General features: G+C 50.3%; 1 protein-coding gene and 1 long non-coding RNA gene across 4 annotated transcripts in view; one reads left to right on the top strand and one right to left on the bottom strand.

Annotated features, from left to right (window-relative positions):
* ABCC1 (ATP binding cassette subfamily C member 1) overlaps positions 1–27855 on the top strand; it is a 138624-nt gene that overhangs the window by 62051 nt on the left and 48718 nt on the right. For 2 of the 3 annotated variants that reach the window (XM_047087555.1, XM_047087554.1), the window contains exons 7-13: positions 1008–1139; positions 9186–9416; positions 10062–10239; positions 11976–12137; positions 16069–16161; positions 17938–18141; positions 26764–26910. In XM_047087555.1, the coding sequence (XP_046943511.1) occupies positions 1008–1139; positions 9186–9416; positions 10062–10239; positions 11976–12137; positions 16069–16161; positions 17938–18141; positions 26764–26910 (1147 nt within the window). Of the gene's footprint in view, positions 1–1007; positions 1140–5295; positions 5435–9185; positions 9417–10061; positions 10240–11975; positions 12138–16068; positions 16162–17937; positions 18142–26763; positions 26911–27855 lie in introns of those variants that run through there. The other variant, XM_047087556.1, reaches the window with a different exon arrangement.
* LOC124517881 (uncharacterized) lies at positions 20612–23787 on the bottom strand. Its single transcript, XR_006963589.1, has 3 exons — positions 23243–23787; positions 22677–22830; positions 20612–20692 (listed from the first exon to the last, which is right to left on the bottom strand). It is a non-coding gene; the product is annotated as an uncharacterized LOC124517881 (long non-coding RNA).

The following is a 27855-nucleotide window of genomic DNA, read 5'->3' as shown; positions in this document are numbered from 1 at the left end:
TAGAGACCCAGAATGGCTCAGCAGATGTGGCGAGATGTAAGGAGCGGTGAAGCAGGCGGAGGGCGGACTGGGATTCTTTGTGCAATTCACGTGATTTTCCTGCGACTTTGGTATTAATTCAAAATAGCAAGTTGCAGTGACAGGTTTACTTTTTATTATGCAAGTGTTCAAACACGTAGAAAGATTAGTCTAATCAGTCTCAATAAACTCATCACCCAGATTTGACAATTATTGATGCTTTGCCACTTGGCCTTAAAAAATACTTTTTTGGGGGGGCACCTGGGTGGCTCAGTCGGTTGGGCATCCAGCTCGGCGCAGGTCATGATCTTGTGGTTTGTGAGTGTGAGCCCCGTGTCGGGCTCTGTGCTGACGGCTCGGAGCCTGGAACCTGCTTTGGATTCTGTGTCTCGCTCTCTCTCTGCCCCTCCTGCACTCAGTCTCTGTCTCTCTCTCAAAAATAAATAAATATTAACAAAAATTTTAAAATACATATATGTTTAAAAGAGTTTTTTAAAGGTTATTTTATTTTGAGACAGAGAGAGAGAGAGCTGGGGAGGGGCAGAGGGCGGGGAGAGAGAGAGAGAATCCTAAGCAGGATCCGTGCTGATAGTATAGAGCCCCACACAGGGCTTGATCTCACGAACCACAAGATCATGACCGGACCTGAAATCGAGTCACACACTTAATTGACTGAGGCGCCCCCCCCCCCACCGCTGCTGCCCCCAAAATATTTTTTAAGCAAATCAGAGCGATTGTAATGATCTCTACCTTAAATAGTTTGTGTCTCTAAAAAATGAGGCCGTTTTGCCCTGGGCGGCCTCACAGAATTAGCGTTGATCATTTAATGTGCCCGTATGTGCCATACGTATTCCACTCTTGCCAGCTGTGCACCGCCCTCGGCCACCCTGGCATGGAGAGCGGGCTGGCATGGCAGGTGTCGGCAGCGAGGGTCACCCTCCTCTTCCTCTCCAGACTGTCATCACCTCCCCCTTGTGTTTTGGCCCCAGGTTGATGGTCCGGGGCTACCGCCAGCCCCTGGAGAGCGCTGACCTCTGGTCCCTGAATAAGGAGGACACCTCAGAGCAAGTCGTGCCCGTTTTGGTTAAGAACTGGAAGAAGGAGTGTGCCAAGTCCAGAAGGTAAGTGTGAGCCTCTCTGCAACGACCTGACCACCCCTTTCCTGCCGCCCCTCGCTGACTTCATGGTCCTGGGCAAAAGCTGCTTTACTCCTCCGAGCCAGTTTTTGCTCATCTGCAAAATGGGCAAGGGTTGTACCTGTAGCGAAGGCAGTGTGAGTAGGAAAGAAGAGAAAAATGTGCATCGAGCAGTGATTGGTTCTGTTGGCTCAGCAGGTGTGTGCCCAGCCGCACTCCCCGAGGCCGCCCCACTTTGCCTGCCTCCCTCACAGCATCTGGCCTCCTGGGTGTTCTTGCTCTTCTATGTGTTTTTCCTTCCACACACCACGCCCATCACTTCCACGGGTGTTCAGCCAGAGAAGCCCCCATCGAGGGTGCTTTTGACTGTGCTGGATTTAAAACTAAAATAGACGTTAGTTTTTCGATCTGAAGGCGCAGGGGACCCCCTGTCCCTGCACCTGCACAGCTTCTGTCATTATCAGTAGCCCCCACCAGGTGTATGGATGAACCTACACCTGACGCGTCATTGTCATCCCCGAGTCTCTAGTTTGCATTATGGTTCATCCATAGCGTCCTCGATTTTCGATGCTCCTCCCACATGAGCTGCATGCCATCGCATGACCTCTTTTCTCGGGTTATTTATTAATTTTTATGTTTATTTTTGAGAGAGAGAGAGAGAGAGACAGACAGACAGAGTGGGAGGGGGACATAGAGAGACGGAGACAGAATCTGAAGCAGGCTCCAGGCCCTGAGCCATCATTATGGAGCCCAACGCAGGGCCCGAACTCATGAGATCATGACCTGAGCCGTAAGTTGGACGTCCCACCGACGGAGCACCCAGACGCCTCTGTTCTCAGGTTATTTTGGGAATCAGACCAGGGCCTCCCCAGCACATTCTTTAATTTCCTCAACTCTGAGACAAGTCAGTTGTATGATACATCATTACGTCACTTGTCAACAGAAAAGAAAAGTGGCTGTCGTACTAAGGTAGGTCGTTGGCCCTGTGCATCCTGGGTCCAGGGGAGCCGGTTGAGAAGCTGTGAGTGACTTGGGGGCAGCAGCTGGTGGCTGTAGGGGCAGAACAAAAAGCGGCTGTTATCAGTCCTGTGGTTTTTATGCGGTGGGCCTGTCGTTGAGTTGCACTGGCAGACGATGGGGCCAGCCTGGTGTGTTGCATCTGCCCGAGAGCAGCTGGCCCTTCCGGAGAGAAACCCTGGACTTGAGGTCTGGTTCCTCACTCCGTTGCTGGAACACCCAGCATATAGGTCTTGGGTCAGGCTGGGCTCGTGGGTGGGAATTGGGGACGTTGGTGCCATCGGCCACTGGGACGCCAGCAGAGGACCTTGTGACTCTGAGCTGGTGGCCCGTCCGTGGTGGCCATGGACATGGGAGAAGTTTTCTTAGGGGAGGCATGTTGAGCGTGAGTCTCCGTGGGTGAGCACGGCGAGACGGGAGGTGTTTTCTGCACATCCTGCTCCTGCTGAGTCTGGTGCCCGTGACCCGCGTGAAGGTTCTCAGGCACAGCTTCCCTCGCAAGCCCTGGCCGGTGGCATCCTTCATGATGAGCAGGTTGCTGGAGACGGCGTGGGAGAGGTCGCCAGGGAGGCTCCGCGGAGAGAGGACCGGGCTTGCACAGGAAGCTCTGTCTACCGCCGGTCTGGCCCTTACTGGATTCGTTCAGCATATGTGATATCTGCTGCTAATGTGTAATTTTTTCAGACCCTCGGGGTTTGGAGAGGCTGTCCCGCAGGTCCCCTCGTGCCGTCCTCCCCTGTTTTGTACTCAGAGGGCTTTCTGACGGTTCAGTGGGATCAGCATCATCCTATCAGCCCTGTCCTAGGCCTGGGTAAATGGCGGGCAGGTGGAACTGCACAAGTTGTCTTTATTACGTGGGTGCGGCCACAGGCTGGGCGCTCCCATCTTGCCTGGGTGGACGAGGCGAGAGCTGGCGCCTCAGGCTCCATCGTGGGCCACGCCCCAGGGGCGTCCCTGGCTGTCTTCTTACCTTGGCCATTAGGGGATCTCAGCATGGGGGCTCAACGCCCTGGGTCATTGGCAGATGGGTCACTCGCTCTGCTTCCAGAGGCATAAGCCAGACCTGGCACCTGTAACCTCTGTGGAAGTGGTGGGCGATTGGAGAGTCCTGTTCTGAGCTGGAATTTCTTGGTGTGGCCCTTTGTAGCAAGGCCTCTCCATTTCACCAGGGAACAGGATGCAGGTGGGAGGGAGAAGTTATAGAGGGGCCCCAGCAGACCCTGTGGGGTGACGGATGTGTTCCCAATCTTGGCTTTGCTGACGGTTTCACAGTTGTATGTATCCCTACATGTCAAAACTGACCAAATTGTATACTCCCGTGTGTGGAGTTTATCATACATCACTTATACTTCAGTAAAGCTAATGTATTAAAAAATCAGAGTGTTTAAAGATTGGGTGGCTCAGTTGGTTGAGCTCCCGATTTCGGCTCAGGTCATGATCTCACGTTTCGTGGGTTTGAGCCACGCATCAGGCTCTGTGTTGACAGCTTGGAGCCTGGAGCCTGCTTCGGATTCTGTGTCTCCCTCTTTCTCTGACCGTGCCCCCCCCCCCCCCGCCCGCGCCCACATTCTGTCTCTCTCTCTCAAAAGTAAATGTAGAAAAACATTAAAAAAAGATGGGGTTGAGTATTTTGCTGAATTGTCTTTGTTTTATAAAGAAATGCAACAGAAAATACAAAAAAACAAAACAAAGCACCAACATACACATGTTGAAAAGTGGTTCTCAACCTTTCAGACTCATTGCTGCCTTGAGAACAAAAGATTTTCTAACACTGATACAGTTACTTTAAGGTGATATATCAGTAGAAATAACCTACCCACATATCTAACATTTTTTAAGTTAGCAAAATGCTTTTATTAGACTTTGTTTTTTATTTTATTTTTTTAATGTTTATTTTTGAGAGAGAGAGACAGTGTGAGCAGGGGCAGGGGCATAGAGAGAGAGAGAAATAGAACTTGAAGCAGGCTCTAGGCTCTGAGCCGTCAGCACAGAGCTCGACGGGGGTGGAGATCATGACCTGAGCCGAAGTAGGATGCTTAACGGCACTGAGCCACCCAGGCGCCCCTCTCCCTCAACACGAAAGAAAAACTGAAGTACAAGTGATTTGTAGTGAGACGCATGTATTTCAGTGAGTAAATGCTCAGGTGCACGCTGGAAGAACAGAACGGAGAGTCACTGCTTGTCCCACTGTGGAGGATGCTCTGTGACAGCTGCTGTTCCCTCCACATCTCCAGAACCAGTGTCAGTCACCCTCACAGAAGACGTTTTGCAGAGTGGTGGCCAGCACTTGACAAAGTTCTGAACAAAATGCAATGTTCCCTTAATGTCAACAATAGTTGCGTTCCTGAAAAAATTTGAGGTATATTTAAATTGGCAAACAAAACCCCACAAAACACTACACAATATGGATTTATGTCTAAAAACAGAGTTAGATTCCGGGCTTAGGTCATTTCAGGCAAGCTCTTCAAGCTACACGCATTGCTGTTGGGATCTTTTCTTGGGGGGTGGCGGGGGACTGAAGTTCTGGCCGTCACAGAAGGTCTGCTGTCTGGCTCCATCATTGACCGAGAATGTGGAATTTGCAAAACAACCCTCTCTCTGAGAACCTCTGGTTTTGAGGAACCGAAAGCATTCAAGAAACAGAAAACTAGAAAAGGGTAGGAGAGTAGGGGAAAGATCTTGAGTCATTTGGATTCGTAAACAACACATTTAAAATCCTGCGTGGGCTACAAGTTTCGAGGGGCTGTGCAGGTGTTTCCCACGCCCATTGTGGTTTCCAGAACTACTGTTCTGTGTAATGTTCCCTCTGAGTGAGTATGTGCGTTAGGTTTGTAAAATCCGTTCCCTGTGGTTGTAGGTAGTCTGCCCTTCTGTGTTCGATTGGGAATTTATTACAGGTCAAACACCATGTTCAGAGTACATCCAGAAAATGTGCAAATTTTAATCGAGCTAAGACTTTTTTTTTCTTTTACTGTTTATTTTTGAGAGAGAGTGAGCGAGCACGAGCGGGGCGACAGGGAGACCCAGAATCCGAAGCAGCCTCCAGGCTCTGAGCGGTCAGTACAGAGCCCGACATGGGGCTCGAACTCCCGAACTGCCAGATCATGGCTTGGTCTGAAGTCCGATGCTTAACCGACTGAGCCACCCAGGAGCCCTGAGCTGAGACTGTTTTAAGTTTGAGATGTGGCCTCTCCTGAAGCCTTGAAGATGAATGACAAAGTCATCTGTAGCTCCTCATTGCTCTTTGGCTGATTCCAGCCCCGGTGAGGCTGCTTGCTCCCTGTCCCCTTCAGATTACCCTGAAGTTCTTGGTGTTCTGGGAAGGGCTGCCAAACCTCATTTCAAATCCTTAGCTCCAGGCCTTGCCCATCCTCTTCTCCCCCTTCTCTCATCCTGCGTGTCTGTGCTTTGACGTCACCTCCGGGAAGCCCCCCGTGATAGCACCCCTCACACAGTCTTGAGAAGTCATGATTGCTAATCCTTTTTTCTCATGAGGCTCTGTGGGGCTGTCTCCAGCGGTTGGCCCAGAGCCATGTGTTTAGTTCATTAGTGGACGAGTGACTGATGGGCATCTCTGCCTACACTGGAATCCGATCCACAGAGAAAGTCCCTTTTTCTTCTGAGCCTTCAGCCTCTCCACCCCTTTCGGTTCCCCTGCTCCTGGGCAGTTAGTTTTCTCCTGACTCAGACCTTTCCCTTCCAACTTTCCTTTCCCCTCCCAGCCTGAGCTCACAGATGCCCTACTTGCTTCCTCTCCCCTCCTGGAGTGCCCGCTTCCTCTGTGGGCCTCTTTTTTTGCTGGATAGTTTTCTTTCTTGGCTTGGCCTTAGCTGATCGTTCCCACTGTTCTTGACCTCTCCCACCCGGGCCTGAGCTTTCCTCCTTCTCTGCCTGCCTAAGACCTTCTCCCTGACCCTTTGGCACCTGTCTCTTGGCCACTGGAAACAGCCCTGGGTCACCAGCAGCCCACACAGGCCCAGGGTCAGGTCCTGCTTAGGAAGTGGTGCAGAGAATGAATGGAGAGGGCCGAGCCACTCCCTTCCTGTCTGCCTGGCCCTCTTGTCTTCCTTGCCAAGGACGCCTGCGTGTGCTGAAGAAAATTCTGAAACTCCTAGCTGGAATCCCAGCTTTGGGGGCGGTCAGTAAAGGGAGCAGGAAAGACCTTGTGTGGTGACATTGACAACGGGGTTGGTGGAGGGAGATACCTCCCCTGCAAAGATGTCCGTGTCCTGATCCCCAAACCCTTACACGGCAAAGGGACTTGGCCTGATAGGATCCCCAGGGTCCTTGTAAAAGGAGGCAGGATGTCAGGGAGAGAGAAAGAGAGGATGGCCTGTAGTTGGCTTTGAATTGGAGGAAGGGGCCACAAAACAGAGAAATCTAGGTGGCTTCTGGAAGCTGGAAAAGACCAGGCAACAGATTCTCCCCTAGAGCCTCTAGAAGGAAGGCCACCTTGTGGGCCCCCTTTAGATTTCTGACCCCCTCCCCCCGAACCACGAGGCAATAAATTTGTATTGCGTTAAGCCACGAAGTTTGTGGTAGTTGGTTACAGCAGTTTCACCAGAGTTTAGATTTTATTCTGGGTGCAGTGGAAGCTATCAGGGGATGATCTGTTATCACGAAGGTCCCTCTGGCTGCCGTGAAGGACTTGTTGTCAGGGAACAAGAGTGGGAGGAAATGAGCGAGCGGGGAGGAGGCCTGGGGGGTGGTCGCTTGCATGGGCCAGAGGCCGTGCACATGGAAAGGGTGGATGGATGTCAGCACACATCCCAGGAGGGAGATGGACAGGACCCGCGCCTGGTCAACCCAGGAGCATGGAGGAGATTCCCATGTTTCTGGCCCTTTTCTGGGGGTTGGGGAGTGGGGAGCCAGCCAGGGCAGGTTGGAGGGCTGTGGTCTCCAGCAGAAAGCAGCAGGTGGTATAAATGGTCAGATGTGGCATAGATGTGACAAATGCGAGTCCTCTGCAGTTGAGCGCTGTTCAGTGTCCTCCCGCCATGGAAGGAGTTCGCAAATCACAAAAGTTGGGTTGGGTGAGGATGCGCCGTGTATTTCGGGGTGGAGCCCACATCGGGCCATTGGAATGTGTTGCCTTGACTGTAATTTGGGAGATGGGAGCTGGGGTGTGTGTCTCTCACTGCGTAACGTATTCCCCCGTGCGTAGCAGCTGAAGATGAGAGCCAGCGTTTACGATCTCACACGGCTTCTCTGGGTTAAGGATCCAGTCGTGGGCTAGCAGGCTGGTCCCGGCCCAGCATCTCTGGAGGGTGTGCTCGGCAGGTCAGCTGGGGCCACATCATCTGAAGGCTTGACTGGGGCTGTAGGCCCTGCTTTTAGTTTGCGTGTGGCTGGCAAGTCAGCGCTGGCTCTTTGCAGCCTCTCACCATGGGATCTTCCCCCATTTCCTCCTCCTGTGGTACTTGGCTTTGCCCAGAGTGAACAATGCAAGAGAGGGCAAGACGGAAGCCACTGTGTTTGCCATGACCTGATCTCGGAAGTGGCCCACACTCTACTGTTTCTGCTCTGTCCTCTTCCGAGTAGGAGGGGACTCCACCGGGGTGAATGTGAGGGTTCCAGTTTCTCACGTGGTTGCAGACACTCGGCATTATATGACTTTCTGATGATCCACCGAGTGGACGTGAAGTAATATCTTTACTGTGGTTTTGGTTTGTGTTACCCGGATGACTAATGACATCAAGCAGCAATTCATGGTCATTTGCGTATCTTCTTTGTCTTTTTTGAATTGGGTGTTTTTTTTCCTTATTGTATGTAGTAAGAGTTCTTTACATGCTCTGGTTACAAGTCCTTTATCAGATATTCCCTTTGCAAGTATTTTCTCTCATTCTGTGGGTTGTCTCTTCACTTTCCTAATTGTGTCTTTTGAAGCACAACATGTTTTTGAATGTTTTATTTGAGAGGGAGAGAGAGTGCGTGCGCACGCGAGCGAGCATGCACGAGTGCGGGAGGGGCAGAGGAAGAGGGAGAGAAAGAATTGTAAGCAGGCTCCGTGCCCATTGTGGAGCTCGATTTCACGGCCCAGAGAGCATGACCCGAGCCCAAACCAAGAGTCAGACGCTCAACCAACCGAAACACCCAGGCACCCCCAACGTGTTTAATTTTGACCACATCTAGTTTATCTTTTCTTTCTTTTGCTTCTGCGTTTTATGTCATTTTTCAGAATCCATTGCCAAATACAAGGTCATGAAGATTTTCACACGTTTCCTTCTAAGAATTTTTATAGTCGTAGCTCTGTGTTTAGGTCTTTTTGACCCATTTCGAGTTGATTTTTGTACGTGGAATGAACTAAGGGTCCACCTTCCTTCTTTTGCGTGGCTGTCTGGTTTCTCCGTGCCACCGGTTGAAACGATTATTCTTTTTCCGTTGAACAGTCTTGACACTGTGGATACCCTAAATCAGTCAGGTTTATTTCTGGTTCCACTGATAATGTGTATGTCTGTGGCTCTGTGTGTGTGTGTGTGTGTGTGTGTGTGTGTGTGTGTGTGTTTATGCCTATCTTGATTAAGTTTTGAAATCGGGAGGTGTGCATTCTCCAATTTTGATTTCCTTTTTAAAGATTGTTTTGGCTGTCCTCGGTCCCTCAAGTTTTTATATGAATTTTAGAATCTGCTTGTCAGTCAACTTGGATTCTGATCAGAGATTGCATAGAATCTGTACATCACGGTGGGGCTGGCGCTTTTCAGTGCCTTTCACGTATGTGAACACACTGAATTTTCCCAACAGCCCTGTGGGGTAGACTCGTCCCTGTGTCCCCATTTAGCAGATGAGGAAACTAAGGCCTAAAATGGTGAAGCCACTTGACCTCGAAGTCACGGAGCTGGCTGGCCAGGAGCCTGCGTCTGTACTCCTAACCAGCATGTTCGGCCTCCTTTCTGCCGTGACTGGTTTTCTTTGGCTGGGCCCCCCTGAGGGGGTGGGGTGCCCTGGCCCTCCCCCCGGCTGGCCGGCCCGGTTTGAGGAAGACCCCAGAACCGCTCCACCCTCCTTGTGTTCCAGGCAGCAGGCGAAGATCGCGTACTCCTCCAAGGATCCCGCCAAGCCGAAAGGGAGCTCCCAGGTGGACGTGAACGAGGAGGCCGAGGTTTTGATTGTCAAGTCCCCTCAGAAGGGCCGGGAGCCGTCTCTGTTCAAGGTGTTATACAAGACCTTCGGGCCCTACTTCCTCATGAGCTTCTTATTCAAGGCCCTCCATGACATGATGATGTTTGCCGGCCCGGAGATCTTAAAGTAAGACCCCTTCCCTGCCCGCTGCATGAGTCTTTGTGTCCTTGACCTTTCACTTACGGTACCCTAACCTCAGCCTTGGGGTCACGTGGCCTGGCTCCGTGGGCTTGAAGCCAAGCCTCTCTGCCCTGACCCGCTTTGCCTCATGCTTTGCTCGAACACCATCCAAGCTGAGGCCACTTTGGTTGCAAGGAACAGAAACGTACCAGGCTTTCCTGAAGCCAAAAGAGGCAAGAGAGAGGATTATCTGTGGAAAGCAAGGACAAGAGAATGAGCCAGATCGTGTCGCACTGCAGCCTAAAAGCAGAAAGTCAGAGAGGAGCTCCCTTCTCTGCTCTCTCTCTGTTTACCTGTCTCTTTCTGTCTCTTTGGGGCCACATGTCCCTTCTCTCCGCTTTGCTAACGCCGCCTCTCACAGTCTCTGTTTGGTCACCTCTGGGTGACTGTCCGGTGGTGAGACTGGAGGCGCGGGGCGCGCCGTCGGGAGCAGGTTCAGGCCACCCGTGCAGCCCTGTCACCGCCCCGGGTCTGTTTTCCCGAGCGTAACACTAAGGAATAGCGCCCACCCCGCCTGGCCCGGACACGGTCGAGATGCTGAAGTCCCTGCCACGTGCATCACGGTCACGGCATTCTTTCCTCGCCCGGCAGATTGCTCATCAACTTCGTGAACGATACGAAGGCCCCGGACTGGCAGGGCTACTTTTACACGGCGCTGCTGTTCGTCAGCGCCTGCCTCCAGACCCTCGTGCTGCACCAGTATTTCCACATCTGCTTCGTCAGCGGCATGAGGATCAAGACGGCCGTCATCGGGGCGGTCTACCGGAAGGTGGGTGAGCCCAGGCCTGGCGCACGGGCCCGGCCGTGGCCCCAGACCCTGCGGGGGGGGGGGGGGGGGCTTGGCCGGGTCGCCCCCCTCCCCCGCCCCTCCCGGGACCACCGTGGGGATGCCGAGCCCGGCTTCTGGAGCGGCAGCGTGAGGGTGGCCCCCGTGACCGCACGTGGCGGGGACTGACCCATCAGGCGCGAGACCTTAGCAAAGCTGATTTCAGCCGTGGGTGTGGGACATCTGCTTGGGGCCGTGTCGGCCACGGGCAGCTGGATTTCTTGTTATTTTTCAAATTTTTTAAGTTTACTTACTTATTTTGAGAGAGACCAAAGCAATGTGGGCAGGGGAGGGGCAGAGAGAGAGAAGCCGGAGCAGGCCCCGCACTGTCAGCACAGAGCCTGACGTGGAGCTTGAACTCACAAAACAGTGAGGTTGTGACCTGAGCCGAAACCCAGGGTCGGACGCTTAACCGACTGAGCCACCTAGGCGCCTGGGTAGCTGAATTTCTTAGGTGGCACCTGACGTGGGAAAATCCGGGTTCACATCCTGTCTCTGCTGTTGATACTCTGGGCTGCTTCTAACTCTCCATTTGCACTGAGCAGGACGTCTTTTCCCTCAATAGTGAAATACATAGTATTTGTACACAGCCAGCTGGTTTTGTTTTTGTTTTTTAATTAATTTATTGTGAGAGAGAGAGCGAGACAGTGCGCGCAAGTTGGGGAAGGACAGAGAAGAGAGAGAGAATTCCAAGCAGGCTGTGCGGTGTCAGCACAGAGCCTGATGCGGGGCTCAAACCCAGGAACTCTGAGATCATGAGCCGAGCTGATCTTGGATGCTTAACCGACAGAGCCACCCAGGCGCCCCTGTACATCCAGCTTTAAAGGAATTTCTTGGTTCCTTCATTTCTTAGCTTCTGGGGCAAAGACACTGCTTGAGCAGGGTTGACAAGAGACTGCCTAGGAGATAGTCAGGAACTGTGGACTGGTCATTGGTTCTCAGCCCTGTCTGTAAGTTAGTCTCCCCTGGAGACCTTCCAAAACCCCTGGTCCTCAGGCTACACCACCGACAAACAAAATCAGGATCTCTGATTTTGGGTGGGACCTGGGCACCAATGTTTTTTAAACTCCCCAGGTAATAGTGTGAAACCATGTTTGAGAACCAGGATAATTTTATCCTTCCAGGAGATGTTTGGAAAATGTATGGAGACAATTTTGGTTCTCTTAACTGGGAGTGGGGCCATCTAGGGGATGTGGTGAACACCCCACAATGCACAGGTTGGTCCCACAGAGAAATACCCACCTTTAAAGTCAGTAATGCCAAAGTTGAGAAGCCCTGACCTTGACCTTGCTCCTTGAGTGTTCTCTGCAGACGAACGGCATCTGCATCATCTGGGAGCTTGTAAGAAATGCATAGCCCCAGGTTCCATCGCCGTCCTACCAAATCTGAAACCACACTGTAAGTAACTTCGCGGGTGATGTGTGTGCACCCTGAAGTGTGTGAGGCCCTGGTTGAGGCCATCTCTGGGGTCCTTTCCATGTTGAAGAAGTCAGGGCGAGGCAGTGAATGTCATTGGTGACAGCGGGAGCTTTGCGATGGGACAGACGAGGCAGCGAGGGAGGAGAAAAGAGAGTGGGCTTTCCACTCTTGAGCTGTCTTCTTCCTTCGCAGGGCCTGGAGGGAGAGTCCCGGGCCGTCTCCTGCCTCACTCACCTCTTCCTCTCTCCTTTGTCCTGCAGGCCTTGGTGATCACCAATTCAGCCAGAAGGTCTTCCACGGTCGGGGAGATCGTCAACCTCATGTCCGTGGATGCCCAGAGGTTCATGGACCTGGCCACGTACATCAACATGATCTGGTCAGCCCCTCTGCAGGTCGTCCTTGCCCTCTACCTCCTGTGGCTGGTGTGTGTTTGACGTCATTCGCGTGGTGCAGAGGGAGGGATCGCCACATGCGGGCGGCGGGGGGTGAGGGAGTGGGTGTTCGTAAGCAGAACCTCTGTATTCCTTGCCGTCATTCACGTTTTACTTTCTGGCCTGTTAGACAATTGCTGGATATCTTATCCCTTCCCTTGGTCCCTGGGTTTATGCCCTTTTTTTTTGGTGGCATGACAGTTGTTTGCGTTTGTCTTTTTTTGACAGTGCATGTAATTAGTAACCTCACAACATACACACCATATGTCTCCTACTGTATCCTCCTAAACACTAACCACATTCCCTTTACTCACTAGTCCTAATCTGTGTTGGTCAAGGTTCTCTGAGTTGCAAGGAAGAGAAATGGATTTTAAAACAATCTAGGCAAATAAAGGGAATTTTGTGGGTGCATGCAACTGCAGAGCACAGAGTATGGCTTCAGGCATGGATGGATCCAGGAGTTCAAGCAGTGCCATGAGGACTCAGTCTCACCCTTCTCATCATTTCTTGGCCCTATTTCCCTTTGAGTTGACTGTTCTCAATGGATTTCCCTCAATGGCTTCTATCCCTTTAGGTTTATATCCTCTTTACTGAGAATGGTGTCCAAGAAAAGAGAATATTGCATTCCTCCTTGCCTCAGCCAGAGTTTCATGGAGCACTTAAGTTGATGAGATGCTCGTAGCCTAACCCCTGCCTTATTCTTTGTCACCTCTGAGCCTTTTCTTCTGCCAGGAATTCCTTTCCCTCTTTCTTTGCTAAGGATGAAGTGCTACCCACCGTTTAAGGCTGTGGCAACTGCCACATCCACTAATTCCTTTTTTCTTTAAATTTTTTTAATGTTTATTTTATTTTTGAGAGAGAGAAAGAGAGTGAGCAGGGGAGGGGCAGAGAGAGAGGGAGACACAGAATCTGAAGCAGGCTCCCAGCTGTCAGCACAGAGCCCGACATGGGGCTTGAACTCAAGAACCATGAGATGGTGACCTGAGTTGAAGTTAGCGCTTTACCGACTGAGCCACCCAGGCACCCCACCACTAATTCCTTTTCGTTCTCAATGAGACAAATTTCTTCCTTTTTTTTTTTTTTTTAATTTTTTTTTTTTAATGTCTATTTATTTTTGAGACAGAGAGACAGAGCATGAACAGGGGAGGGGCAGAGAGAGAGGGAGACACAGAATCTGAAGCAGGCTCCCAGCTGTCAGCACAGAGCCCGACATGGGGCTTGAACTCAAGAACCATGAGATGGTGACCTGAGTTGAAGTTAGCGCTTTACCGACTGAGCCACCCAGACACTCCACCACTAATTCCTTTTCGTTCTCAATGAGACTAATTTCTTCCTTTTTTTAAACCCACTAACTTTAGTATAGGAGTTCCTGTGATGTTACATTCTGAAATAGTCTTTTGCTGCTCAGTGTACCAGCCCCTCCTCTCCTGATAAATGTGTCGGTTCCTCACGGGCTCGGTGTCCTTCTTTTTGTCTTATTTTTTATTTCCCACGACTGCAGTCCCACAGGGCCCTGGTGCCTAATAGGTGCACAGTGACTTATCTGTTGATATGACTATAGTTTACATTTCTTTGGTCTGTTTATGGAGCAGATGAGGGATTATAAATTGTTTCTGGTAATGAAACTTAGAAGTAAATACCAGAATCTAAATGTCTTTTTGGGCCTACATCTTGGGGTATCCACCTCCCCAGAAAGCACAGCCCTGGGTGAGATATTTCTGGAGCACATCTTCTAGAATTGGCCTTCAGGGCTGATGTATAAAGCATGAGGAAAATGGTTTTGTTTCGGATGAGGGTTGCTGAATGTGCTATTGACATTTGGGGTCAGATCATTTTTTCTTGTTGGGGGACTAGCCTGTGGACTGCAGGATCGTCGAGCAGAGTCCCTGGCTTCTTTGCACAAAATACCAGCAACACAAATCTCTCTCCGCACCCCCACCCCCACCCCCACGCCGCTTGGGACCCAGATGTCTCCAGACATGGCCTCATGTGTCCTGGGAAAAATTCTTCCCTGGTTGGGAGTTACTAGTTTAGATAGAAAATAGGATTTCTCGGGGCTCCTGGGTGGCTCAGTCGGTTGAGCGTCTGACTTTGGCTCAGGTCCTGGTCTCACAGTTCGTGAGTTCGAGCCCCAAGTCAGGCTCTGTGCTGACAGCTCGGAGCCTGGAGCCTGCTTCAAATCGTGTCTCCCTCTCTCTCTGTCCCTCCCCTGCTCCCTCTCTGTGTCTTTTTCTCTCAAAAACAAAAAGACGTTAAAAAAGAAAGAAAGAAAATAGGATTTCTGTTTGACCATCACAAACACTGTATAGGATAGCGATGCTGGAGTGAGCTCAGGAGTCAGACTGCTTGGGTTCAAACCTTGCCTCTTCCATCGTCAGCTTTGTGACCTTGTTACTTGATGTCACTCCTTTGGAAATTGGTGATGGTAATGGTACCTCTCATCACAGGGATGTTGGGACCAAGGAATGAATCAAAGCAGGTGATGTTCAGAGAACAGTGCATGGTATATAGATCTGCCCAGTGTCTTTCCATTACTGTTTGCTGTCGGAGTTCATTCTGAATGCTTTAGGTGGGTGGTAGAAATCACCTTCATTCTCAAAGGTGGATTAATCGTCCCTGGACGGAGATACGTCACAAACCGTCTGGAGCAACAGCAGCATTTTTGGGGAGACGAGGACTGTTGTCCCTGAGGGTGATTACCTGGAAGAGACTAACGCTCCTGGTTTTCCAAATGCCGAATGGGGGAAAAAAAAATCACATCCCCCTCTGGCTCCATCTGTGTGTAGCTGCTGAGTACATGTGCACTGGGCCAGTTTCTCAAGCTGTTTCTTTTTAGGTGTAGAAGGTACAAGATGTAGATCTGTGGCTTATCCTGACCTCTTAATCTGGCTGTCGATCCCTTATCTGCAATTGTGATAACAGAACAAGTCTGCCGCCTCTTATCTACAAATCCCCAAATCCAGAAGCTCTGAAAGTTTTCCTTAATTCATTTGGTGCCAAAACCTTACTTGAACTGATGTGAAGTACTTGTGATCTTGATGATTTCTCTCAGTGTGAATACTCTGGTTTTGATGCTGGAAAAATCACTGTATTTGATTAGGGAGGGCACTGCCAGGGCCCCAGTGGGCGCGTAGGGACACGCGGTGTCAGCGGTCCCCAAGACCCCGCCAGGCTGACGAGTAGCTAGGAAGACTCAGGGCCCTGATTTGTACAGCAGGATGGGCAGAGGGTAAAGGCACAGGGGGCAGAGTCTGGGGGAAGCAGGTACCAGACTTCCAAGAGTCCTCTCCCATCAGAGTTACACAGGATGCACTCAGTTCCCCAGCAGCAAGTTCTGACAACGTGTGAAATGTTACCATCCAGGGAGGCTTGATAGAGACCCGACGCCCAGGGTTTTTATCGGGGGCTGGTCACATAGGCAGACTCTGCCTGGCACAAACTTGCAGACTCTCAGAAGGCAAAGCTGGGGGGGGGGGTTCTGCATAAACCATATCGTTTGTACAGAGTTGAGGCCTGGTGAGCCGCTCTTACCAGTCCTGAGAATGGTGGTAACCCTCCCCAGATCCAAGCTCCCAGATCCCAGCCAGGGGCCAAATTTGTAAAGCAGGCCTTTAAACAAGATAAAGCGCCGGGCTGGCTGTGTTAACTCTCTTCTGCTTAACGTCTCGATACCTTCCTAAAGTTCCAATTTGCGAAGCTCCTCTGGACCCCAGGGTTTCAGATAAGGGACCTGCATGCTCTTAAAGGGGTTGTGGGACCCCAAGAGATGCTCAGGAATAAATCTGCAAGTTCCTAACAGCCCGTCACGGGGTAAAAGTGACACAGTTGTCCTGAATGCCCTGGGCCAGGTCTGCGGAGTCCCTGTGGAGGGGCTCAGCTGGAAAGCCCTGTGTTGAAGGCCTGTGTTCTCTTCCGTCCTTAGAATCTGGGCCCCTCCGTCCTGGCCGGAGTGGCTGTGATGATCTTCATGGTTCCCGTCAACGCCGTGATGGCCATGAAAACCAAGACCTACCAGGTAGGGTGTGTGCCTCCATAGGGCCCCACGCGGAGGCCCTTGCTGGACGCCTTTCCATTTGGATTTTAGCCGAGTTCCTTCTGCCCAGGCCCAGGGGTTCTCAGCCTCACATCCCTGCTAGGATCCCCCGAGGAGTTCTCGCAAATGCTGATGCCTGGGCTCTTTTTCCGGGATTCTGATTCACCTAATATTATGGATGAGGCCTGGGCATCAGTTCTTGAAGCTTCCAGAGTGATGACAACGGACAGCCAAGGTTGAGAACTCCCAAAATAGTTAGGCCTCACAGGCCAGTGACGAAAATCACATCCATGGGCCTCCGAGAATTCCTTATTTCCCACAGAATTTAGTCATTTATGTGTTTTATGTGCATTTTCAAGAGTGGAATAAAAACTAGCCTTGACTTCCCGCCGCCCATTACCTTATGCTAGCCCTTCCACTGTTTTCAGAAATGCTTTTTAACTTTTATTTTTTTATTTTTTTTTATTTTTTTATTTTTTTTTAAATTTTTTTTTTTTTTTCAATATTTATTTTTTGGGACAGAGAGAGACAGAGCATGAACGGGGGAGGGGCAGAGAGAGAGGGAGACACAGAATCGGAAACAGGCTCCAGGCTCTGAGCCATCAGCCCAGAGCCCGACGCGGGGCTCGAACTCACGGACCGCGAGATCGTGACCTGGCTGAAGTCGGACACTTAACCGACTGCGCCACCCAGGCGCCCCGCTTTTTAACTTTTAAAACATCCAAGTAACAACAGCGCATGCCTTTTCCTTATAAAAGATGTTCAGTGGATACACTGTGTAGATTAAAAGGGAATGCCCCCTTCCCTGCTCCCTCAGTCCCAGTGAACACACCAAAGCAAAGCCTTCTAGAACTTTACATGTATTTAAAGAGAGATCTCATTATCTAGTTGGGTCTGCTGTGTTTTTTGTGTGTGTGTTTTGTGCTGTTACCATCATATATGTTTATACACCGACCCATCTGGCCAGCACGGTTTTAGCATTTGTCACCGCGTCTCAGGGATCTTTCTGTGGCATAGTGTGGGGCCTGACTTCATTCTCTTGAGCTGGTGTGAGATGGTCCGAAACAGAGGGGTCGAGGTTTTTGTCTCTCATCCCTTATTGATGGCTATTTATGATGTGCCTCTGGGATTTCAGCTGAGAGCGCTTGGCCACACCGATGACACAGTAGGAGAGATGCATCCCAGGACCTGGGTCCTGTTGGAAAGAGGCCTCAGCAGGTGCGGGTGGGAATAGGTTAAACAGTGAAGAGGCTCTGTCCCTACGGCCCTCCCTTGAAACCACTTCAGTCACTGGCTTCTGCTTCACGTGACAAAAAAAAGAAGCGTCCTCATCTGTGACCCAGGAGTGACCACGGCACTCGTGATAGGTTCTTGAGAGCCTTCAATGACTAGGTGCATGTCAGATGCATCTGGAAAATGCCAGATGGTATTAGCAGCATTTAACAGTGGTATGGCCCAGTAAAGAAGCTAAAAAAATGGAGCAGAAAATAAGTCCAGCATCATTATCTGTCTTGTGTTTGGATTAGCAGAGTAGGACCCCTGCCTTTCTTCTTCCCTGACACCTGCTTTGCAAATCCAAATCTAATTGGTATCTCTACGTCCAGCGGAAGGGATCCGAAGCAGTTTTTTCTCTGGTGTAAAAGAGAGTAGCATTCATAAGGATTGCAGGGTCGATTCCCCACCCTTCTGGGATGGCCTGGGGCCAGGGCCAGAAGTGAGCCCCTTGCTGTGGTGTTGATTGCTCCTGTCTCTCCAAAGGTGGCCCACATGAAGAGCAAAGACAATCGGATTAAGCTGATGAATGAGATTCTCAACGGGATCAAAGTGCTAAAGCTGTACGCGTGGGAACTGGCCTTCAAAGACAAGGTGCTGGCCATCAGGCAGGAGGAGCTGAAGGTGCTGAAGAAATCGGCCTACCTGGCAGCCGTGGGGACCTTCACCTGGGTCTGCACACCTTTCCTGGTGAGTGAGGCCAACCTGATCCCGGCCCCCCTCGCTTTATGTTTTGTTGTGTTTGCAAACCTACATATTTTTAAAAGGTCATGAGTTGGCAGGGCCCTCTCCTCCCACTCCCTTCACGAAGTGCTCCCTCCCCACAAATTTATGTTATTCAACAGCACTCAGTAGCTTCCAGCCCAGGGACACTCCAAAGTAGCCAGTTCAGGAACTGCTTGCTGGGCTCACGAGATAAGAAATTTGTGCCACAATGTCAGTCAGGCTCCCTGCTTCCTTCCCTGAGAGCGTCTTCCTACGAAAGCAGACCAGCTGAACCCAGCGGTGTTCTTGGTGCCACATTTGGGCTACATTCCAGTGTCAGCTTCTGATCTCTTGCCGGCTGGTCACAAACCGTGGAGGTGGCAGAGCCAGACGCACTGCACAATGTCCCTGTTTACTGTCTGTCTCCACTAGAATGTCAGCTCCGGGAAGGCAGGGACTGTGTCTTCTCTGTTTATTGCTACACCCTCAGTGTATACAGTAGTGCATAGCAGGTGCTCAACACATACTGGTCATTCACTGTAAAAACAACAACAGGTGAAACGATTCAGAAAGTCCGAAGATGAAAATATATTGTCTTCCCTTCGTCTGTCCCTTTCCTCCAAAGCGACAGTTTCATGTATCTTTTTAGAAAAGAAATATTTGTGGATGTAGTTGGTAAAAAAAAATATTTTTAATATATTCAAATAGAGTCACACATAGTGTTCTATACCTCTTTTGTACTTTGAGATATGACCATTTCGTGCATTCACATCTGCTTCATCTGTTTGTTTATTTATTTTGGAAGAGAGAGCGCACATGAACAGGGGAGGAGCAGAGTGGGAGGGAGGGAGGGGGTGGGAATCCCAAGCAGGCTCTACACTGTCAGCACAGAGCCTGATGCAGGGCTTAAACTGATGTACTGTGCGTGCGATCATGACCTGAGCTGAAATCGAGAGTCGGACGCGTAACCGACGGAGCCACCCAGGCGCCCTGCTTCATCTGTTGTAATGAAGCGTGGATGTTCAGTGCATGAATGTGCCAGAGTGGACTTAAGCGATCTCTTATTGCTGACTTTGTAGGATAGTCCCTGTTCTTTGCTATTATGATCCGTGTTGCATTGAATGTTCCGATATGCAAGTCTTGAATCCTTTAATGGGTCTTTCCCTGGCTGGCCAACTTCGAAAGTTTAAAGACAAAGTTTCTACCCCTAGACCACAAGACCGTATAAAGATGGGCTGTGGAAACCCCTTAGGCACAGTGCACTGTTAAGAATAGTTAAGAATAGGGGGGCCTGGGTGGCTCAGTCGGTTGAGCGTCTGACTTAGGCTCAGGTCATGATCTCACGGTTCATGAGTTCGAGTCCCACGTCGGGCTCTGTGCTGACAGCTCAGAGCCTGGAGCCTGCTTCCGATTCTGTGTCTCCCTCTCTCTCTGACCCTCCCCCACTCACATTCTGTCTTTCTCTATCAAAAATAAACACTAAAAAAAAAAAAAAAAGAATAGGGGCACCTCGGTGGCCTAGTGGGTTGAGTGTCTGACTTCAGCTCAGGTCATGATCTCCCCATTTCATGAGTTCGAGCCCCACATCCGGCTCTGTGCTGACAGTGCAGAGCCTGTTTGGGATTCTTTCTCCCTCTCTCTCTGCCTCTCCCCCACTCACACTGTCTCTGTCTCTCTCAAAATAAATAAACTTAAAAAATATATAGTTAAGAATCATGCCCCCGGGTTCATTTTTTTGTGTCTTTATATTTTTAATTATATCATGATTATTTTAATGCTGTCCTAATGATGACTGTTATTTCTCAGCCCTGTTGGCGAATATATATTCTTACGGGAGGTTTCTGTGAACCGCAGTCACGCGTTTTCATAAATGGGAAGCTTTTCTATTACAGTATTATCAGCTTCATTCGAGTCACAGGTGGAATGTTTAAGGAAAGTCTTGCATTTTCAGGGTGTGTCAAAGTGTGTTCCTTCTGACGCTGGGTTTTTCATCAGGCTTGACTTCATGTCTCCCAGAGTCTGAACTCGCCCAGGAGGCAGTGGGGTGGAAAGCAGTGAGGATCCAACTCGAATCACATCAGAATCACCTGGGAGGCTTGTTGAAACAAGACCCAGTAGGTGTGGGTGGGGCCTGAGTATTTGCGTTGCTGACGGGTTCCCTGGCGTTACCGATTGCCCTTGGTTGGGGTCCACACTTTGAGGAGTGGAGTAGATGCCCACTGTTGACAGTGTGGTCCGAGGCCCAGTAGCATCGGCATCGCCAAGTCGCTTATTAGAAATGGAGACTCGGGCCCTACTGCAGACCGGCCTAAAACAGGATCTGAATTTACTGAACACCTCCGCCCTGCACCCAGGTGGTGGGTACGCACATTGAAGTTTGAGAAACGCTGGCGAAAAGCAGAAGTGAGCAAACCTTTTCTACAAAGGAGCAGTCCGTAAACGTAGACATTCTGAGCCATCCAGCATCTGCCCCAACTCTTGTCGTCTGCCAGTGTAGCCGTGCATAATACCTCCATAAACGGACGTGGCTGTGTTCCTGTAAAAATGTATTTATAGGCCCTGAGATTTGAATTTCATGTCATCTTCCTGGGTCATAAAATACTATTATTTTGATATTTAAAAAAAAATGAATCGTGTAAAATGGTTTAAGCGCGTGGGCCAGACAAAAACAGGTGTGGAACCCTGGCTTGGAGTCTGGATGCCTGCTGAATTTTACTGCCAGCTCACGGTGTGCCCTGAGGCCGGTCAGTCTACCTCCCTGCCTCTGGGTTTTTGCAAAAGAAACACGAAGGGGTTAGGTCACAGGGCTTGTTACGTGTGGGCCCCTGCCTGCACCCCGCTCCCATGCCCACCCTGGACATCCCCAGCCAGTCATGGGGTTCTCTCCCAGGCGGCCCGCCAGGTGATTGCTGTCAGCTGACTACAGTTGGCACATGAAGTGACATCTTTTAGCTGTTCTGGGACTCCGAGTTCTGTTCGATCCTTTCTGGCTCACGTGCGCCAGCCTTCTGGGCTAGAAGGTTCTGCTAGCTCATTCTTTCAGAACACTCCGGTCTCCCTAACTTTCTCCAGGTCTCTGATGGCTTTCTTTGGTTTTTAGAAGTAAAAAGTATTCGAAGACTGGATGGTGGTTATATAGGGTGTGCTTTTGATTATTTTTCCTTTAAACTGTTAAATAGTTCCTGTGTGTTTGTAACTATTAAATATTAAATATTCTCCTTTGCACAGGTGATACTCATTTTTTTTTAATTTTAGTTTTGCGTGTTTTGAGAGAGAGAGAAAGAATGCAAGCAGGGGAGGGGCAGAGAGGGAGGGAGACAGAATCCCAAGCAGGCTCTGTGCTGTCAGCTCGAACCACGACATCATGACTGAGCCAAAATCAAGAGTTGGACGTGGGGCCCCTGGGGTGGCTCAGTTAAGCGTCTGACTCTTGGGTTCAGCTCAGGCCATGATCTCACAGTTTGTGAGATAGCGTCAGGCTCTGTGCAATGTGACCATCACAGGTGTCTCCAGACTTTGTCAGGTGTCCTTCCAGTTGAGAACTGCTGGTCTGCAGGGAAAGGCACAGCCTTTTTCCTCTTCAGCCCTAGTCACTCAGCTTTTCTTTCTTTCTTTTTTTTTTTTTTTGAGTGCGCAGAAAGCCTGTGCATAAATCAGCATAGCAGTGACTATACATAATAAATGTAATTAAACCTATGCATCTCTTTTATTTACTTTACTTTCATACAAGTGATGGCAAATCATAAATCCAAGGCGTTTTGAATTGTACTTTTTGTTTTTTTTCTAATAGGTAAAGATCTGCAGCCAGGGGGAGTAAGTGACAGGGTTTTTTTAATCTGTGGGTTTGGTTAGACTTCGGATGGGGAAGCCTTTTCCCATGACCCTTGGTTCTGGTCCTCTGGTCCTCAGGTCCTCTGACCCAGTGTATTGTTTCTAGCTTGTCCCCTGTATGTGCTGACTTTTCACTTCACGTCTCCTGCCCTAGCCTCCGCCAGAAAGCCATGGCCCAGGAGATGCTTAGGAGGGGGACTGGCTTTTCTGGACCGTGAATTTGCCACTCACTACAGGGGAGTGGGGATGGGGGAAGGCAGGGGCAGCGGGCTCCCAGAGGCGGAGTCCATTAAGTTGCTGGGCATGAAACCGATGAGCCTGTGTGTCACTTGGGGACCGTGGCCCCGGCCCAGACACCTAAGCCTCTGACTACATTAGGATGAAATATGTAGCGTTTGGTTCTCTTGGAAGGTGTTGGCCTATTCTTTCCACTGGTGAATTCCTGCACTTCAAGAATGATGAGGTGTTTACCCCCCAGTAGGGTTGATGGAAGACAGAGGCCTAGGGAGGTCAGACAGGAGCAGGGCTGACATTGTGGCGGGATTAATGGGCCTGTTTTTCTGAAATGCAGAGCCTGGCATCTATCATGTACGCTTAATGCACTCTGCTAAAATAGTAGCCCCAGGCAGCCGTCAATATTTAGCATTTTCTGTCTTAGAAGATTTATGAGCTTTTCGCCTTCTACTTACCCTGTATCTCCCTTCGTTAGGACGATTATCATTCCATATGGCAATTATTCTCTGCTGATCAGATCATACATGGACCTTATCTTTTTTTTTTTTCCCCCTGCTTGTATCTCTGGGCACGTGGTACACATTCATTAAATGTAATGTGGAGGAAAACCTGAATGAGTAAAAGATTTGAATAAGCCATGTTAGGAACTATTTTTCAATTGGCAGAAACCTAACTCCAACTGACAAGAGTTAAAAAAAAAAAAAGTGGGATTTTTAAGTCACAAAATTGAAACGTATAGGAAAGTGCTGGTTTTGAGCATGAGTGGGGTTTCAGGAATGGCTGGATCTAGGTATTTCAAAGGGAATGACCCCCTCTCTGTCTCTCAGCTCTGTATTCTCCATGGGGTTTTCTTTGGGGCAGTTCATTTATGGCCAAAGTCACGTCCTGATACTCGGAGAGATTTTGTTTCCCAAAAGAAATTTGCGGTATTGTAACCACAAGCAGGAATGGATGCTGGGCAGACAGAAAGAACACAGGTCCACACACAAAAGAGGAGTTGGGCTGGAGTAGATGGGCTCACCTGTGAGCTGCATTTCTCAATGTGGAGGCACTCTTAGCTCTTGGAGCGGCACCCTTGTTCTTCATTGCTTGCAGAAAACTCCTCACCTCCTTGACTTTCACCCATTACAAGGCTGTGGCACACTCCAGCCCCCACCTCGCCTACAGCCCCAGTCTTTGCGCTGACCCCACTCGCCTCCGCACGCGTCCAGATACCCTGCTGCTGGAGAGAACTCCGTTGACACCTGCTTCCCCCAGACTGTGAGTCTCAGGAACGCCCAGCCTGCCTCGCTCCTCGCCACACAGTGCCGGTACACAGCAGGTGCTAAATTAGTCCTTGAGGAAGAATGAACTCCACTTCCTGGAGAAGCCAGGGCTGTGGAACACGTGCGGTTGCTCCCTGTCTTCGTGCGGATAGTAAATACACCATATAGCACGCTAATCCGTGGGGCTACGGAAAAGAAAAAGATGCGAGACAGAGCAGTAGGGAGGGCTTGTGGTTTTAAAAAGGGTGGTTGAGCGCTTCACTGAGGAGGTGACGCTTGAGTAAAGGCCCAGTGGAAGTGAGGGCCCCCACCAGGGAGAGGGAAAAGCACATGCAAAGGCCCTGTGGCAGGACTGTGCCCACCCCATAGAGGGAATAGTCATGGAGGCCACTGGGGCTGGAACGGCACAAGTGGGCGGAGGATAGGAGAGGAGGTCAGGCAAGTTACAGGGAAAGGATTTTACAAACCAGACAAGCCCTGGGGCCTGAGTCAAGGCTTGGCTTCTCCACTAAGTAAAGCAGACTGACTTTAGGGAGGTGGTTTTTTTGTTCTTAGTTTTTTTTTTTTTTTTTTTTTTGCTGAGATATAATTCACTGTTTTAAAGCATACAACCCAGTGGTGTTTAATATGTTCACAAGGTTGTGCAACCATCAGCACTGTCTAGTTCCAGAACATTTCTAACAGCCCAGAAGGGAGCCCTGTAGTCACTGACAGTCCCTCCCTACTCTCCCAGCTCTAGAACACGTTAACCTACTTTTTTTTTTTTTTAATGTTTATTTATCTATTTTGAGAAAGAGAAAACAAGCAGAGAACGGTCAGAGAGAGGGAGAGAAAGAATCCCAAGCAGGCTCCGTGCTGCCAGTGTGGAGCTGAACATGGGGCTCGAGCCCCCGAACCGTGGGATCATGACCTGAGCCAAAATCTAGAGTTGGACGCCTGACCCACTGAGCCACCCAGGCGCCCCACTCATCTCCTTTCTGTCTCTGTAGTTTGCCTCTTGTGGACGTTTCCTCTCCCTGGGATCACATAAGACACGGTCTTTGATGCTCCTTCTGGCTTCTCTTTGATTTAGCATCGTGTCTTCACGGGTCATCCATATTGTAGCACGTGTCAGCACTTCATTCCTTTTTATGGCTGAATACTGTTCCTTTGTGTGGATCTGTCGGGCATTTTGAGTGAGAGTGTCTTCAGCTGAGAGGCTAGTGCGTCACGTAGCTTGTTGATGTCTCAGAGCCAGAACAGGAACCAGCTCCAGCTCTCCGTTGCAGTGCCTTGCCCTTGGGGCCCGGTGAATAGATTCTTTGGAAGAGTGGACCAAGGAGTTTGGACTGGGTCCTGTAACCAGAAATAAAAACAGCTGCCATATATTGCGTTTTACCGTGCGCCGGGCAGTGTGCTAAGCACTTTGCTTAAATGCCTGCTTTGTCGCGGCCAGCAGCCCTGTGCACGTGGAACCGGATTCCCTTATTTTGTAGATAGGAAAGCAGAGGCTTGCTTGGAGTCGGGAGGTGACACAGGGTCACACAGCTGATTCCCGGCAAAGCTGTTGGTTTTCATTTTTAAGCTGTGTTATCCTCCGGTAGGTAGCAAACAAATGAGGCAGCAGACACCCTGAAAATGCCCTGGACCACTGCCGCACCAGGGACAGGGCTCAAACTCAGACATCCTGGCTCCCGGCAGCCTGCTCTGAGCTTAGAAAGGCAGAGGCCTGGGCAGTTTATTTCCCACAGGGAAAGCCTTTAATGGCTCTGTGATCCTGGGGCTGATGTGGGGGGCAGGGACTTGTGTCCGTCTGTCGGGGTCCAGGGTTGTCCAGATTGCTTCTGATAGCGTGTCCTGGGTGATCTCGTGGGACACCTGTTATTGGCCTCGCCCGGCAACACCTGGCAATTCTGTGTCGCCAGCGGTAAAGGGAGAGGCACAGAAATCCCCCTGGTGATCTCATGCCTCCCTCCCCAGCGGAGCAGCCCGGCCCTGGATTATTTAGGGCGTCCTCCCTTTCTCCTGGTCAGGTAGGTAATGTGCTGCTGTCTCAGACAACTGAACCCCCATCCTGGTCGGCCTGCAGCCTGCGTAGTAAAATCCCAGGAGGCACCCCAGGGCTTAATGCAAGTCTGACTTCTGGGAAAAGTGGTACCTTTGCCGTTATTTTTGTTTTCCCTTTTGTTTTTTAATTTTTTTTTTATATTTATTTTTGAGAGAGAGAGAGACAAAGGGTGAGCGGGGGAGGGGCAGAGAGAGAGGGAGACACAGAATCCAAAGCAGGCTCCAGGCTCTGAGCCGTCAGCACAGAGCCCGACATGGGGCTCAAACCCACAAACCATGAGATCATGACCTGAGCCAAAGTTGGACGCTTAACTGACTGAGCCACCCAGGTGCCCCTCTTTTTTTTTTTTTTTTTTAATGTTTTACTTAGTTTTGAGAGAGCGCAGGCAGGGAACGGGCAGAGAGAGAGAGGAACAGAGGATGCACAGTGGGCTCCACGCTGACAGCACAGAACCTGATGATGTGGGGCTCGAACCTCAAAATCATGACCTGAGCCGAAGTCGGACTCTCAGTCCGCTGAGCCACCCAGGTGCCCTGATCCCCCCCCCCGTTTTTTTTTTAATGTTCCTTTCCTGGGGATATAAAATCATAAATTCTGTGAGCTGGAAGGAACTTGAAATAGTGGCATTCCCTGTCGTCTCCACACCCATTTCACGGATCAGGCATGTGAGGCATGGCGAGAGGAGGTATCCTGCCTGGGGATTGTCCTAGGTACCGAGAATGCTGCCCGGTACAAACCACACGCCTGACTTGGTGGAGGTCATGTTGTAGTGCAAGAGACCGACAACAAATACCTACAGTCCTGCAGTAAAAGGTAGCAGTAGGTGCTGTGACATGCGGGAGGTGCAGTAGGTGCAGTCACAGGGTTGTTTCAGGCAGAGGGGGGTGGGGTGGCCTCTCGGAGGGTCAGCGGGAGGAGCCAGGCCATGGTCTGGATGGAAGGTCGTTTCCGGCAGAGAAGGTTGCCGGGGCAACAGCCCAGAGGTGGGATTCCACTCCTGAGGAATTCTCTGGATATCTGTACGGTGTGCTTTGGAGAAGGTTGGTACAGAGGCCACGACTTCCAGCTCCTGGTCACTCACCTATCCAGTTCTTTGAGTGTTTAGTGAGTGCTTGCCGTGTTCTAGACACTGTTTTAGGCGTTTTCACCTGCCTCTGGCGGCCTGTCACGGGGCAGGCCTGACCACACTGCCCAGGGGACACAAGTCAGTAAAGGATGCTCTGTTTGTAGGTGGCCCTGTGTACATTTGCCGTCTACGTGACTGTCAACAAGAACAACATCCTGGATGCCCAGAAAGCTTTCGTGTCCTTGGCCTTGTTCAACATCCTCCGGTTTCCCCTGAATATTCTCCCCATGGTCATCAGCAGCATCGTGCAGGTACAGGCGAGGCTGGGGTGGGGGTGGGGGGTCAGGGAGGGATTCTCTGGGGACACGAAGCAGGAGGGGAAATGACGCAAATCCCCCTCTGTACCGCTCCCTCTGTGTGACCCGTCCCACCGTGCCCGGTTGGCTCGACGAGGCCCCCACGGGGGACTTTCGTGCTGGTTTGCTCATAGCCCAAAGAAAGGAATCCGTTTTACCTCTTGGCGAGGAACTCACATTTGAGCATACAAAGCAAATATTGAATGCAGCCAGGTGCTCTGTAAGATTCTGAAATATTTTATCCTGTTCTGATCTGGTCTGTTCCACCCTGCCCTATCTTCACCTGCTTTTTCAAAGAATGCACCTCTGGACTTACTAAATTGATTTCACAACCCACTGATGGGCCTTGACCCACCATTGGAAAAACCCCAACCCAGACCCACCCAGAGTTAATAAGGTCCACACAGTGACCCTGTAAAGAGAGGAAACCGGCCACTTAGTCGCTCTGTGACGCTCCCACCACTTTCCTGCCGGTAGTATTTTTCGTGTTTTTCTCACCAGTGTTGAACACGTTCATGTTGAAAACCCCATTTTCAGCCACAGATCAGCCTTAAGATTGGGTTGTACAGCTCTGTGGGTATGCTTTATTAAAAAAATAATAAAATAAACAAGGAAATGGGGGCTTCTGGGTGGCTCAGTCAGGTAAGCATCTGACTTCGCCTCAGGTCATGATCTCATAGTTAGTTCGTGGGTTAAAGCCCTGTGTTGGGCTCCGTGCTGGCCACGTGGAGCCTCCTTGAGATTCTGTCCCTCCTTCTCTCTCTCTCTCTCTCTCTCTCTCTCTCTCTGCCCTTCCCCCACTTGTGCTTTCTCCCTCTCTTCCAATAAATAAATAAACTTAAAAAAAAAATTAGCCAGCAAATAAAACCCCTTTTATTATGAATAAATTCAGACGTACAC

Source organism: Lynx rufus, unplaced genomic scaffold (assembly GCF_022079265.1).
Source record: "Lynx rufus isolate CCGP_SWC_20201006 ecotype Redwood Valley unplaced genomic scaffold, mLynRuf1.p SCAF_23, whole genome shotgun sequence".
In the NCBI taxonomy this organism is placed as follows: Eukaryota; Metazoa; Chordata; class Mammalia; order Carnivora; family Felidae; genus Lynx; species Lynx rufus.
The sequence above is the reverse complement of the archived record's forward strand: the minus strand, read 5'-3'. Positions and strand labels throughout refer to the sequence as shown.